At 43.4% G+C, this 16,068-nt stretch overlaps 1 protein-coding gene across 2 annotated transcripts in view; it reads right to left on the bottom strand.

The window, feature by feature from the left end:
• Window positions 1–13,334, bottom strand: part of acsf3 (acyl-CoA synthetase family member 3) — a 32,686-nt gene extending 19,352 nt beyond the window's left edge. The window contains exons 1-3 of one of the 2 annotated variants that reach the window (XM_084476592.1): window positions 13,312–13,334; window positions 11,942–12,773; window positions 8,703–8,858 (exon numbers count right to left, since the gene is read on the bottom strand). In XM_084476592.1, the coding sequence (XP_084332718.1) occupies window positions 8,703–8,858; window positions 11,942–12,664 (879 nt within the window). In that variant the 5' untranslated portion in view covers window positions 12,665–12,773; window positions 13,312–13,334. Of the gene's footprint in view, window positions 1–8,702; window positions 8,859–11,941; window positions 12,774–13,060; window positions 13,220–13,311 lie in introns of those variants that run through there. The other variant, XM_084476593.1, reaches the window with a different exon arrangement.
• Window positions 13,335–16,068: the final 2,734 nt, after the last annotated feature.

The following is a 16,068-nucleotide window of genomic DNA, read 5'->3' as shown; positions in this document are numbered from 1 at the left end:
TTTTTTGAAACATTCATTTATATTTGGAACACTGGATTTATTATTATTATTTTTTTTTTCTCTATTTATTTTTTGCCTTTGTTGAAGAAAATAAAACTTCACTCCTTTTTTCAACTGAATTGCCACCCCTTGTTACTGTCCAGTCCAGTGAGTCTGCATCCCAAATACTTGGGGTGACCACGTCGGTACCTCACACTCATATTCAATATTTTACCATCCTGTACTTCTGCTGCTGTGACTCCCAAAATGTCCAGTCCAAGATAAATACAATCTTAGCGTTTTTTTCTTACATTTAGCTGTGTATTTTGCAATGTTGTTTATCACTATTGCATATTGTTCAACCCCATATATTTCTAGATATTTTTATATACCTTCATATTGAACTTTTTTAAACACGTTTGGCTGTTTTGTAGTTTTTAATGTTTTAGTACTATAACATTCTCCTTTGTTTAATTATTCTTCATCTGCTTTGGAGATGTCAATATTTGTTGGCAGGGTCAGAAAGGCAATAACGTTTTTCCTTTTAAATAGAGTGAAAGACAGAGAGAAGGAAAGTTATTTAAAAAGATGAGGTAATGATTGGGTTTGAATTCGAAAAAAAGTAGTGAGTGAGGAAAAAGGGGGAAGAAAAGTGAGAGATTGAGCAAGAAAGAGGAAGGGAAATGGGGAGAGTAAAGGGCATAAGGGCTCGACTAATGAAGTTTCAAAAGGTGATTTGTATTGGAAATACATCACGGCTGCTGCTATGCATGCTGGGTAGCTCGATGGGAGACGGTGACGTGACAGAATGGATGAGCCTGAATCTATATTATGCAAATAAGCCCAAATTTCATGTCTCATCAGCCAATTAATAATCAGACAGGGAGGTGATGTGCAATGTGGTGCCTGAATAAACACAACAAGACACACTTGCTGACTAGGGATGGGGATCGAAACCCGGTTCTATCAAGGACCCGGATCCACTTTTTTCAAAACCCCGAAAATCATTAACATTTGGGTTTATCGATGCCACTATTGAGCCCCGTCATTCTTTTTTTTTTGTCCCTGTAACGTAATGTTGTGTCCCTCGAGTCGCGTCACGGCATTTAAATGAAATCAATCCAAACACTGCAGCGTGTCCGCCAATGTTTTTGAATGGAATTGTAAGCAAACTTTTAAAAGGTATTAAAAGTAAAACAAGTGAAGTCTGGCAGTTAACTTTGCTCTCGAGGATGGCTGAACGGGCAAAAAGGGTGAAAATCATTTGTAAAGGGGGGAACACAACCTCAATGGCCAAGCACAATAGCATTGTGCGTCAAATAAAGGCCAAATGCAGTACCTTCGACTGTCTCCTCCTCCTCCTGACAGGCCTGTCTTCATCATCCACTCAAAGTACCAGTGGTAATCGCACACACAGACTTTGTCGCTAGTCCGTTAAAAATCAGTTAAAGATAGTAATCCAATTATGAAATCTGCTTTCGAATGTAACAAAGAAACGGGAAATTTAGTTTTTAGCGAGAAACATGAGTAATACTGTATCACTCATGTTTCTGTATTACTAATACAGTTGTATAGTGCTCTAATCATTTTAGAATATATAATTAAAACTACTGATGCCAATATTTATTAAGAATTACATATTTAATTAAAATGACAATTATTTATTTCCTAAATATTTTCCTAATCATTAAAAACGCATCGTATTTCCACCAAATAATCGAAAAGTATCGATAGTGGTATCGATAAAGACTCGGATCGTTAAGGAGCATCGAAAATGGTATCGATATCAATAAATATTAACGATCCCCATCCCTATTGCTGACAACCCTTCCTGAGCACTCAAATTCTCTTGTTTTATTTAACCTCTTTACCTTCATCTCCACTCTCTCCATCTCTGATCTCTCCCTTGTTCAATAACCCCCTCTCCATGACATTTTTTCTCTATTTATCTTTGTCTCCCCGCTGTCTCTCTCTCGGAAATACATAAACACACAATGAACGTGTACACCCACACCAAAGCGCATGGACACAAGTGCGCACACATTCACAGATAACATGCACGCATATGTGCGCGCGCACGCACGCACACACACACACACACACACACACACACACACACACACACACACACACACACACACACACACACACACACACACACACACACACACACACACACACACACACACACACACACACACACACACGTTGGGGCCTCCAGTGAGCCGCTTCTAAGAGGCAGGAAGGCAATTTATGTCCATCACAGAGCCGTTGTACCTGGGGAACGGACCACTCACACATACCAGATTTTCTGAAATAATACCAGGAGCTAGACACCATCTAGATCGAGAAACTAGTTAGCTTCCATGTTCCGCTGGGTTCTACATCCTGAAGTAGAGATCATGAATTCCTAATATCCTAGTATAGGATAAGTTTAGAAGTGGTGTGTTTCTCTCTGCTTGTCGCAGTGTAGTGTAGTTTTAAAGGGGTTGTTTTACGCTTTTTCCTCTACCTTTTGTGTGATACAAAGCTTTTTTTATCCATGTATAAGGTCTGTTAAAATAAAAATCTCAAAGTCCATGCCAGGGGGAGTTACTCTCTTCCAAAGAATACATATCTCCTGAACTGTCTGAAACAGCCGTTTGGAGGCATTTAGTTCCTTGATTTTGTGGAGTGGTGGAGTTTGGTTTTGCTAGCCCCGTGTTGAGAAGACGTCGTCGTCAGTGTGAAGGCAAATCCCTTTTGTTTGGACTTCCAAAAGGAAGACGAAATGAAGTATCAGCACTTTAAATAAATGTTGTCCTTTCCCTTCATTTGATAGGGGACTACTCCTGATCCGGGCATAGTTCACTGCTGGAGCTTCACAACTTGGGCTCAAGTTGGTCAAAGGTAATCTGATCAAATTAAAACTTAATTAAATTAAATCGGATTGGATCAAATCTTGGGTTGTTCAAAGGAAAAATAATTATTCTGAAATCGGATTAGATCATGTAATCCAATCTTGGTTTAGATCTGGATCAAACCTTCAGTATGTGTTGTTCAAAATGTTTTAGTAGGATTGGGATAACTTTGTTTCCAAAATTCTGGATTGCCCTGATCCCTGTGGAAGGGTTGATTCAAGTAGGATTGACAAACAAAACAACAAAATGTAACATTGGTGTAATAAAAACAACAACATTTGTTTATTGTAATATATATACACATTTATTTATATCTTACACTTGATTTGAAAATAGTAGACATCGGACGTTAATTTGACGTGTGATGTCTGATGTGCTGTCTTTTTTTCCCCATATAAAATAAAGGAAATGGAAGGGAATATTTCTAGAGATCTATTGTGCCATTTTCTGTCTAATCAAATAACACCAAAAAACATGACCCTTAATATTCTACCCGTTGTTCTTTAAAAAGCCAGTAGGCTACATTTTGATATGTAGGCTAGTCCCATTTAGAGCACTGAAGACAGAAACTGGCTCAATAGTACATACAATAGTATACGGGATTACCTGATCCCTGATAGCAAAAACAGGATTTCCAAATACGGATCATTCTGATCCAAAAAAATTTTTTGGGGCTCTGTAGACTGCTGGGCAACTGGGCTCTGTAGAATCAGGATCACAACCTGCACATTTGCTTTATTAGTTGCGGATTTCTTCTGTTTAACACAAACAAGGTGGCTACTGCTGAGTGTTCAAGTGCGTTGTTATTGGTTGTAGCTGAGCTGTAAACCCGATGCTAAAGATACCTTACAGGGCAGTGTAAACTCGTGGACCATGCCAGGAAAAAGGTGTGCATAAGACGGGCATATTTGGCAGTGTAAAAAACGTCTACAGGTAAACAGTGACGGCGTTGGTTATCTCGTTCCACCGCTGGCTTTTTTTTCGTCGCAAGGACTGGCTTTGGAAAATGCCTGGTAAAAGCTATGTCTGAGATGCAGAGACAGCTTCACGCTACCAGCGTCTGTCACGAATGGTGTAAGCTCGTGCTGCGCTGCCTGCATGCTTGCTCAATAGCAGACTGCCTGCAGTCAAATCTGTCCCTTGGAAAAGTAACCACATTTTCAGCGGTTACTTTACGTAACTTTACCTTTTACATGAAAAAGTAGTTACGTTACTGTATTCACGCGATACTTACTTTGTAACGTGCACAACGCTATCTACCGGTCACACGGTACGGTCAAAGTCCATACCGTAGTGCAAATTCACACCGGCGTACTTTCTATACCGTTTATACCGTACACCCCTAAACACCTAGCTAAACAGACACCAACGGGGCCTATAACCCTGCAATCTCCCACACCTGGGCCAATCATCTATTGATCGTCTCCACATTGCCCCCAATTAGTAAACACACGCACACACGGGCACTCTTTGGCTTGTCTATTGATAGAACGTGTGTCTTGCGTGAAATGGTTGCCAATTTTTATTTAAGAGTTATCATATATAAATGTGGTGTAAACTTTCGATACATACAAAAATAATTTAGAAAGATAATACTTTTTGATGACAAATACAATTTTTCCATACGTAAAGGGGTATCATCATAATTAGAAATTAATTCTGAAAGCAACGCAAAGTTTGTTTTCATAGATTTTCACATATAATTCTAATTATTATAATATTTCACGAACAAAACATAATGGTCGTACACTGTAGTATTGCAATTTAAATCATTTCGATTGTGTAAAAATATTTCAACGGGTACAATAATGGAGCCATCAGAGATGAACGTTCTTTACTGGGATCCTTGAAGACGGCGGGCCACTGAATCTGACCTCGATAACCCCTTACGAAGACGCAGCTTTTCTTAACACCTGTCTGACCCCAGATCAGCTAGCCTCCACAGGGACTCCCCGCCCACTGAAACCCCTCCCCCTTATGATGGAGAAGAGGGGGAAGAGGCCGTTGGGAGGGGGAGCGGTAGAGATCAATGAGAGAGTCCACTCCTGAGCCGGCGTTATCGATCAGCTCGTCACCGCGCTGTAACTTCACAAGGACAGGGAGAAGCCCAGCTCCCCGGGGGCGGGAAGTGAGTCTCGCTCTGTGGTGTTTTTTTTTTTTTTTAAAACAAGGTCACGAGGGGAGCGGCAGGAGGGCTGCAAAACGAGAGCTCTTCAGCAGAGCACACCGCTGACGGACACCTTGTCCAGGACGCCAGCGTTGAACCTTCAATCAAACCTTTATCGCTATGACAACCATGACACCATCACACAAGTCCCGGGTTCGATAAAAGCCCTCGTGTGAAAGAAAGAGCTGCACAATATACACACACACACACACACACACACACAAACAAGACACCAGCACATAAATGACCTAGCCATTCAAAGAAACTCTCTACTCATGTGACCCCACACACACACACACACACACACACACACACACACACACACACACACACACACACACACACACACACACACACACACACACACACACACACACACACACACACACACACACACACACACCCCATCTCCCTTGCTTCAAGGGAGATACACCTTCAGCAACCTTCCTCCCCCCCCCCCCCTCCCCCCCTCCTCCCCTCCTCCCTGGACTGAACAAGTGGTCTCATTGCTCACTGTCGGCTCATCGATTGATCAGCTCCTTAAGCTGCAGTGGAGCGTCACGCCGATCAGATAGCGAGCCACCACAGTGCCATCCATCAGACGGCCCACACGCTCCCGACAGCCCAGGAGGGGCCACTGGGGGGGGGGGGGGGGGGGGGCAGGGCGGAGGAGGTGGAAAAAGTATGTGTTTAGGTATATGTGTTTGGGAGGATTTTTGTGTGTGTGGGATGATGATGTGTGTCTTGGTGTGTGTGTGTGTGTGTGTGTGTGTGTGTGTGAATGTTAGTTAGTTAGTTAGTGTTTATTTGATAGGGACAGATACAACTCATGTGGATTGTGCACAATCCAGCAGAAAGCATCATAAAGTTTGTAGCTTTAGCCAATTTCCAATGCCCGTCCCTAGAGGGGGCTTTTAAAATAACGTACATAAAACGATACAAGGAAAAAAGCCTATCCATTCATCCATTCCTCTGTTCTACCATTCATTCATCTATACATCCATCCATCCAAATATGCAATGTATGCATGTTCACCTACTAGCCTACCATTTCCTAATCTAGTCCTATACATTGCACATACATTATTAACCCCCCCACCCGCACTGACATTCACGCACACATACCACACACCCGCACTTGAAATCTTTCCACCCCCGCACTCACAATTATAAAAAACCCTGGCTGATTGGCTCATTTTTTAAATCTTAATATTTAGAGCAGTTGCGGTGAAGCGTCTCCAGAAAGAAAAGCAAATTGACAGTTTCGTTAACGTTAAGCGTCAGACAGGAGTTGTCAAGCCAAAGAACTGCAGCCTCCAGATGTTCAGATAACTTGTGAGAGACTGCAGCACCTGTTTCACCGTAGGCAACCGTGTTGTCCACGTACATTTGGAAACCAGCCCCTTGACATGGATCGGGAGGTCATTAATAAACATACTAAAAGGTATGTAAAAAGGATGATTGGGCATTGTTAATGACAACACATTGTTCCCGGTTTGAAAGATATGATTCGAACCAAGCCAGTGCTTTTTTTCTGCAAAATTATAACTGGATAGTTTAGAGATTAATATGCTGTGATTCACAATGCGTGTCAAATGCTTTTTGAAGATATAGGAACACTGCCCTCAGCAAGTTCCCTTTGTCCATATAGGATTTAATTTGTTCCAAGAGGAAACAATTTGCGTTCTCCGTTGAATATTTCGCCCTGAATCCAAAGTGTAATGGGTGTAGATATTTATTACTTCCAAGATGGTTTATTAGTCGCCTTCTTCAAAATGGTAGGTAGGGTAGGTAGGATGCTAAATGGCCGGTAATTGTTCACTTGGTCCGCCGCTCCAGATTTTAATATCAGTATTACCCTTGCTTGTTTCCAGGCTTCAGGGAACGTCCCACTAACTATGGAAGTATTTAGCAAGTGGGTTAGCGGTTCGGCTAATGCATTAACATGTCTTTTAACAAAAGCTATATCTAAATTAAAAAGATCTTTTGAATGGGTGGTTTTGAGTTTATTAATTATCTTGACTACTTTATCCCTGGATATTTCTTTAAGTTCAATCAGTTAGCCTTTCTCCTCAGCTATGGTTGAGCCAGTAGACCAGCCAATTGTGTTCAAAGTTCTGGCTATGTCCTCAACTTACCCAGTGCCTGTGCAATTGTTCCACTGTCTGAGAGGGTTTGATCTCCAATTTTGAGTTCCTGCACCCTGCTTTGAGCTTTCTGTGGTTTGAAAGAGTTGATAAGTTGTTACCCTTAGCCTCCGTTAATAGTGTAACATAATGTTTCTTTTGAAGTGCGTAGTTCTTTGGTCACTCTGCTACAGAGCCCTTTGTATAGGGCTAAGGCTGTATTTGTACGACTCTTTAAACAAGCTGCACTTTTCTGCTGGAAATGGTTGTACTCCTTTTGAGCCTCTGCTTTTTCAGATCTTGTTCTCCGGGGATAGGTAAACATTTAATCTGAGACACTTAATAGGAACATCATATTCAAACTCAATTACAGTGCATTTGAAGGAATCCCTTATGTAGAAAAACACTCCTCCCTTTCTGCCAAATTTCCTCCGGCTGCCAGCCCGACACCGCCCGTTGCGAGACAATCCAATTCAGGCTGGAATGCCAAAGCTCCTGATGCGAAGTTGGGTGCCAAGATGGAACAGTCGGTAACTCTACCAGCAATCAGCTCCTCCCTTGCAGAATTAACCCCTGCAGAGTACACCTCTGGAGATGTACTGGTCGCACCCCTCACCTAAGTGCAGGTGAGACCCGGTGTTCCGTGGAGGGGTTCCACTGGGGCCTGGATTCAGTTGGACATCGCTAGCAAGCAATATCAGCAGGGTCAACTCAAATTATTTATTATTTACACATTCAGTAAACCAAGTGACTCTACCCTCTACCCTTAAATCCAGTCATGTCAAAAGGTAAGGACACTCTCGCATGCACGACTTTCTCCCAACCGATGTCCGAGACTGGTAGCCTGGAAATCCAGACCCACAACTAGAAAGCTGTAGGGTCTGGCAACGAGTAATGAAAATGGCCCAACCCGAGGGGCAGCCCCAAGCATGCATTTGAAAATATCACTGCACGCAATTGGATAACACAAGGGGCGACGTACCCAGACCCGCGGAGCTAACCAATAGATAAGACTTGCCGTATCCAATCGGTAAAACAGCAACATTTTTTATCCATGGTTTTTGTGAATGCCACAGTTAACGGCACGATAAATCCTCGCCATCGTGGTGGTTGTCTAAACAATTTTTTATGCTCCAATACCTGAAAATTACTAACCTAACCTTGACCGCCTCTTACCTTACTTTAAATTATTATTTTATTTTATACTTATCCCAAAAACTTAGAGAGAGGGAGGGACTTCTGATAGAGGGATATCCATTTCTGTTAGATATTTCGGATATTGCTTTGTCAACAAAATTCATATTTATTCTTCTTTGTTGTTGCAATTCTTGTCATGTTCTTAATTCTTCCCGGTCCTGGGACTGTTAACTGGTGTACAAAGCTCATAGGAAATACATACAAAACAATTGATGACCCTCTTCCACCCTAATTAAAGTTAATGAAAGATGGGTAGCGACAGCGGCAGAGAAGCAGTGAGAGGATGAGAGATGGAGAGATTGGACAGAAGAAAAGTTAGACTGGAGGACTGAACCTTGTGTGGCTGGAAGTCTGGCAGCATGATGCAGGTGGCTCCCACCCACAGCGGGCACAGCAGCTTGTTCACAATGCCATGCACGTGGTGCAAGGGCAAGGTGTGTAGGATGACGTCATCCTTGGACCACGCCCACTCTGAGACCAGGCCCTGGACCTGAGGGGGAGTGGAGGGAGAGGAGTTATTCATCTGAATTCTCCTGAGACTTCACAAATGGCATCGTTGGCAAACTAGTACTATACTACTACTATGAAGAACAACAAGGCATGGGAGATGCATGTCATCGGTCATCAAAGACAAAATCTTCTGTTTTCAAATCAGGTTAAAATCAACCTATTCTGTTTTTTTAAAAGCCCAAAATATTTGATCAACAAGAGACGCTAAAAACGGTGAAATCAATACCACCCTGATAGTAGGATGGACATAGCCAGGTTAACATGAAGCCTCGCATACAGACGCTGAGAACAAAGTGGAACAACGTTATTCTCAAATATCTTCCTGAACCACTGACATACAGATCTTTGTATGTTCCTTTTATGTTCCTTTCACTCTTTGGGACATAAAAGGTCTAGAAGCTAGTGACTTAAGAATAATTTACATAACTTTAAGAGTAAAGTTGACATCATTTGTACAGCTCTTTTAAATACAAGGTTGTAGATTGTCGTTAAGGAACGAATCAGTATTTAAAAAGCATTTACAGTTAAACCAGAAGATAAACCATTTAGAGCAAAATATGAATGTAAAAGGGTACAAGGTCACAAATGGAAACATTAAGAATTTAGTTATTACCTGATCAACATAAACAAACAACAAAAAGTGAAACTAATTTAAGCACACACACATATAGCCTGGATAGTTATGTATTCCACCAGGACAGCAAAAGTTCTAATAGGAGACAAACATGAGCTCAGCATTTCCCCTTGTGTGTCACACTTAAGAGTTAAACTTATCTTGATTATTTTGATTGTATTTTCCAAAACTGAACACCATATTCAAATGGTGCACATGGTGCTGTAACTAAACAGCCCCCAACATCATTAAAAACATAAAGCGATGGATATTTACTGTAGTGGTTAGCTTCGTTCCAAACATTAGACCCGGGTTTAATTATGAGCAATCGCATATCGACACTTTTTACTTTAACACACAGAGCATTGCGTAAACACTGCCAGGGATAGGCATATTCCTCTATTCCCGCTGGGGACATATTCACTCATTGTATTGCGAGATTTAGGATAGAAGCATCGCCCAAATGGCATATATATATATATTTAAAATGGAAAGACACATTTGGTTTTATGACCCAAATGTAGCATTATAATATCAAATATAGTTGCAAGCAACCATGACGGGATCCTACTGTATAGCGAGTATGGTGGTGGCCTTATGAATACATTATGGTAAACATTATTTGATGTCATGCCATGTCTCACAGAATGTTTGGTTGAGGTCGGACTTGAACGAGCGTCATGGTCATGAGTCCGCCGCAATACCACTACACTACGTGTACATGTAGAATGCCAAGGGCAGATTAGAATATATTTTTGATGAATAGAAGTCTTCCGTATGTGGCTTGGCTTGGTAGTGTAATATGGTATTGATATATCAAAACAATCACCAACCATGTTTCTGGCATGTTTCATGTTTCATGGCAGTGGTTCAGAGAGGACAACTTCAAACAAATGTTTTTTTTTTAAGATATAATCTTCAAATTTGGCATGGGTATACTATGGAATCTCCTCTTAATAGTCATATTCCACAGCTGAGCCTACGTGTATTTGACGCAATGTTAGAGATGTTTAAATGTGTTTTAGAGCTGTTTACATATGCATGTATTTCAATTGAACATGTATCTCTGCCGTATTTCGCTTTATTGCTATGAATTTTACACCATATTTTGTCACCTGGCACATGTGTGCCGATTTTGCAGCTTTAACCATTTCCTGAATCAAATCTGTTGGAGTGTTGGCCTTTGGTCAAGTTGTGGTCACTGCACTATATCCAATGGTTTGACCGAATGGGTTGCGATTTGAAAATTGTTCATTATGACGAATAGTGCAAGTATAACAAGTTTCACGCATATTGCACCTTCCTAGTGGTAATGGCAGCCTGTTGAAATGCTGAACTTCCAGGACTTGTTATAACGCCACCTATGTGTTATTCTGGCCCATCTTTTGATTACATTATTCATTTTACAAGTTCTACAAGCCTGCCAGTTATTTGTATAACGTTTGTCAGGTTAAATTTTTTTTGAATAATAATAATACTAACAAAGATAATAAGGTTTCTACGTCATTCATAGGACCCCTAATTATAATAAATATGATTATTACACGGCTCTTCTCAATGCTGTAGAATGCTCTGTTCACTTGCATTGGCCTTCCCGATTTCCGACGGTCAATTCTTTTTTGATAATTAACTGTTGCTAAGCATATAATGACCGCTGTCAAGGAAAGTGGATTTTTTGCCTCTAATCCATGTTTCACCGCAAGTAGTCCGGTAATTTATCAACCCCAGCTTATTCGGTTGCTAAGCGACGTCAACGGCAAAATATTTCTCTGCTGATTATCACTACGGATGGTAACAAATAAATTGTAAAAAGACACATCGTGTTAAGTTATTATTTTTGGTTTTGGCAAGTAGCTGTGTAATAAGCGGGATAATGTATAGAACATCGCCGGTCATTATCTAAAACAAGCCCCTTCAGGGCGAAGCAAGACACCTCTGCTTCGCGTCGGTGTCCGGTTCCCCCTGTCGGGGCTTATTTTCCCGATAATGACAGGCGTTCTATACATTATCCCTTACATATTCAATGACTGTGTGACAGAATCCATACTTGGATGGATTAAATTGTGATTTACCACAAAAAATACCACAAAATACATTTTGAATATCGGCCGATTTATCTTTTACTCCCATATATTAGTATCGGCCCCTAATATTCAGTAACGGTTGGGCTCTAAACTAAACTATTATCAAAACTTGACTACTAGGACATATATGGGGTCTGTATTGTAGCAACACAATACAAGTATACTTTTTCCACTAATGCAACCATTGGCCTTTTAGGCTTTAGGGAGATGAGTTATGAAGAGAGATCTAAAGGAAAGGGGTTGAAGAAGAAAGAGGGATTTGGCATGTAGCACAGTGCGAAAGGACGGAATTGAACATGGGTTAGGGTTAGCTACATGGGTAGCACACTATTGGGTTAAACCACCACCCAAAGCAGTATTTCTTACCATAGCTTGAATGCTGCCGTGTGTGTGTAGGACTCCTTTGGGCCGGCCTGTGGTGCCACTAGTGTAGATGATCATGGCGGGTCTCTGGCCCCAGTCCGTGACACTCAGCTCCGTCTCTGGGGTCTCGGCCTGCTTCAGCGAGCCCAGGTCGGAGGTGACGGGGAGGGCGAGGCAGGGCAGCCCGAGTTTGTCGGCATGGGGCTGTAGGTCGCCGGCATACGGGTGGCCAGCCACCAGCAGGGAGCTCTGGGAGTCCGAGATGATGTACTCCAGCTCGGACGCCGGGTGCTTGTGGTAGAGTGGGACAGCCACGCCGCCACACATCCACACGGCCCACTGGGCCACCGTGTACGACACGTCGTTGGCACACAGGAAGGCGACGCGTTTCCCTCGCAGGTCACCATGGCTACAGCCAAGGAGGGCGGCGCTTATTTGATCTGCGAGGCCCCGGCTGCAGCCGTACAGATGCTTGTAGCTGTGACTGCCACTGTCGTCGACGACGGCCAGCCTGTCTCCGTAGGCCGAGGCTCTGCGGAAAACCGGGCCATGCTCGGGGCTCCCAATGCTGCTGGATGCGAAGTGTGTAGTATTCACATGCAGCTGGCGACGTGACCTTGGCTTAGAACGGGCGCAGCAGGCCACCGGGAGGCGGAGCAGGTGGCAGTGGGTCCATGGGCGAGAGCGGCAGGCGCCGACAAGTCCTGACAGCATGAGGCGGGACATTGCGTTCAAGTCCTAGGACGTAAGAGATGACGTCGTCCTCACGAGGGCCCCCATGCTGGATGTTTTAAAGCTCTTCACATGCAAAGTATGTACCATTGCAATATTCAACCTTTAACGCAAACAAAATGGTTTTGCAAGCATAACTTAATAATCGTTCATTTGAATAAATAACCAACTAACTTTTTATTATTATTATTTTTATTTTATTATTATTATTTACGTTGCTCACACTACTCAAGACAATTGTGTACGATCGTACATAATCATGCAATGTACGATTTACCAAAAAATGCAATGTTTTGTTCCACGTTTATTCTCCCGTCCATGCAGTGTTTCTCACCATAACCAACAGAACTAGTTATTGAAACTCATCTACACAAAGTCTATCGGAGTTACCTGGGAAGATCACCAGTAGATATTCTCTCTCTGATTTTCTTATTCTCTTTATTAATGAGATATTGGAGAATTTAAATGTGTATCATAAAGATGTTATTAATTGGCGTAGAGCATTGAAATGACGATACTAGTTTTACAAATAAAACGTAAGATTGATTATTGAGGAACTAAGATGAACGAGCGATATTTATTTTAGTACACACTTTGCCCCATGATATCAACTGTCTATAAATAAATTAAATTCACCTTACCCAAACAACGGGGACTCATTTAGTGACGGACAGTGCGACAAAGATATTCTTCCGGAAGGAAACATGCGCTCGTTTAAATGGTTGTTAAAAAATGTTGCCAACAGGTAAAATAATCATTTTTTTCTCTTATTTTTTAGAACATTACTTTATATGTAGATTCAATCATTTCTTTCATGCATTCTGTCGTTATTAATATGTATTGTTTTTTTTTTTAAAAGCAAGCATTCTGTTTATTTTCTAAATCTAACAAAGATAAATAATTCTTTAGAAAAAACAGCATTACAAAACAAATCTGTATCGTCTTTCTTGAAAGTTTGTCCAATCTTGCGCTTCTGTGTTATATCAAGAGATTGCATTTGATGACAATCACAGCTCCATCCTCCCTCACTGGGACCACATAGGGCAGGCCAAAGTCATAGAGACAGAGATGGGGAGGAGGAGGAGGAGAGGAGGAGCGGGGTTGTTATGGTGGACATGCAGCCACCACACAGAGCGCTGTTGGTGTCGGTCCTCAGATCACATGCCAGCCCCCCCCCCCCCCCCCCCTCCCCACACCTACCCCCCTGGCTTGCTGTGCCAACTGGCTCGGCTGCCTCCTCCTCCACCAGCGCCACCGCCATCACCGTGGCAAGTGCAAGTGGGCAGACTCAGCCGCCAGCTGGCAGTGGCGGGCCTCAGATAGCAGAATGGTACAGACATGGCACTCGTTCAAAAAGTTTTCTCTTCCCTCCCCAAACCCCCTACACTGCGGAGAGGATGGCATGTTCCTAATGAGGCGGGCTGCCTTTGTCTCGCCGTGCGCCCCTCCGTTCTCTCCAGTAGTCGGATCGTCAAAGAGCAACGGGCTGCCATTCGCCATCAGGAGGACGCTACACCAGCAGCTCTCTAATCTCCACAAAACATCCTCCGTTCTGCAGGGTTTCTGACTGGTCTTTTGGGCTCCCCAATCTGAACGCCACCGCAGCTGGCACCGATTGGATGTCAAAGAAAAACGACCTAAAATGAAGCGAACGGCGCCCTCAACGGAATAGGACTACTTGGGGACAAAACCATTATGGAGGGAATTTGGTACTTGGATTTTGGCCACGTTTTTTCGACAAGCGGTATCCGGCGGCGACATAGCCGTAATGGAAGCTATCTGGAGAGGGAAGATATGTTTCTCCCGAAGCAGGGCCTGGATTCAAGGAGGACGTGTGGCCCGTGTTTGTCCGTGGTGGGATTAGCAGATCTTGAGAAGGCTATGGCACCCGCTTCTTCTTGAAGGCTGCCAACAAACCGCTTCCTGTGTTTGACACACACTCATACGCACGTACACACTCAGAAAAACACACACGCACACACACACACACATACACACACACACACACAAAAATGGCCGCCAGCGGGCGCCAACTCCCTTTCTTCACTGTGGAGAGTGGCTTCTGAAACAGCGGAAAAAGGAATGACCCACTGTGGAGAGAGAGAGAGAGAAGAAGAAGGAAAACCATGGGGAAAACGAGAATATGTGTCAGGCTGGCATCAATGTGAGAATGTCTTGGCAAGCCTCTCATTCACACAGACACCCACCCACACACACACACACACACACACACACACACACACACACACAGGCAGGCCAGCCTTGGAACACATGGTACGTCAGCGCCGGCATCTGGCCGTGGCGGCGGCTGGCAGCTGCGTGTTGCCGTTGCCAGTTGGGTGTCTTGGCAGAGACACTTCATCAACTACCTGTGGCTGCTCGCGGCCACCGAGGTGCCTATGAATTATTCCGGGGCTGCAGCTGCAAACTTGACTTTCATCCAATAGTTTTTTTTACTCTGGGAACAGACGACTGCCTCCCGGAACACATGCCGCCCACAGAGCCGCGCGCAGAGGACACCATCTTGGCTGCTGCTGCTTCTGGTCGCCTGGTCCTGGTGTCTGGATACCTCATCTGATTAGCCAACAAAACGGGGACCAATTGGATGGTTGGGGCGGGGGGGGGGGGGGGATATCTGTCTGTGTTGGAATGAAGGGATTTATTTTTCTCTTTGGAAGACCTTCAAACTGTATATATTTTTGTTGGATGCCTTTGTGCTCAAGGATAGGTATGTTTGATGATCTTTGTCAAAATCTGAAGCTATTGAATTTACTAGGCATCTGGAACTTCACTTGATGGAATTCAACATCTACCAATGTATTATCCAAAAATAAAACCACATACAAAACATAGTATAAATATATGTTTTGTTAATTTATTTTCATTCCAATTGGCTTTATTACTAAACATGATTCTAGTAGATGTTTCTGTAGCTCAGGTCAGCGACAAGGTCACCAACCACAACACCCCCTATCCAGGTGCCGCCCCCCTCATAGCTCCCTGTTGGCCATCATCTCACAGTGACCCATCTGGGTGTATCCAACCCAGTTTAGCCCTCAGCCCCTTCCAACTGTTCCATGTCCCAAACATATGGGCTGTTTCTTGCGTGGGGGATGTGGGGGTGTTGGGCTGGGGGTCGTAGTGACTGGGGGAGGTGTGAGAGAAGATACACACACATGTGCACATGCACACACACACACACACACACACACACACACACACACACACACACACACACACACACACACACACCCACACCCACACACACACACAGATCAGAGTGAGTGAGTCTGGAGGAAGGGGTGAGTATGGGAGTGTCTGGGGGATGTGTGGGGGTAGTGGGGTCAGGGTGTGTGGGGGTGTGAGTGATCAGAGCCACGTGGGACCTGCAGACACAC

Source organism: Micromesistius poutassou (genome assembly GCF_964030765.1).
Source record: "Micromesistius poutassou genome assembly, chromosome: 12".
NCBI lineage: Eukaryota > Metazoa > Chordata > Actinopteri > Gadiformes > Gadidae > Micromesistius > Micromesistius poutassou.
This window is presented reverse-complemented; position numbering and strand designations above follow the sequence as displayed.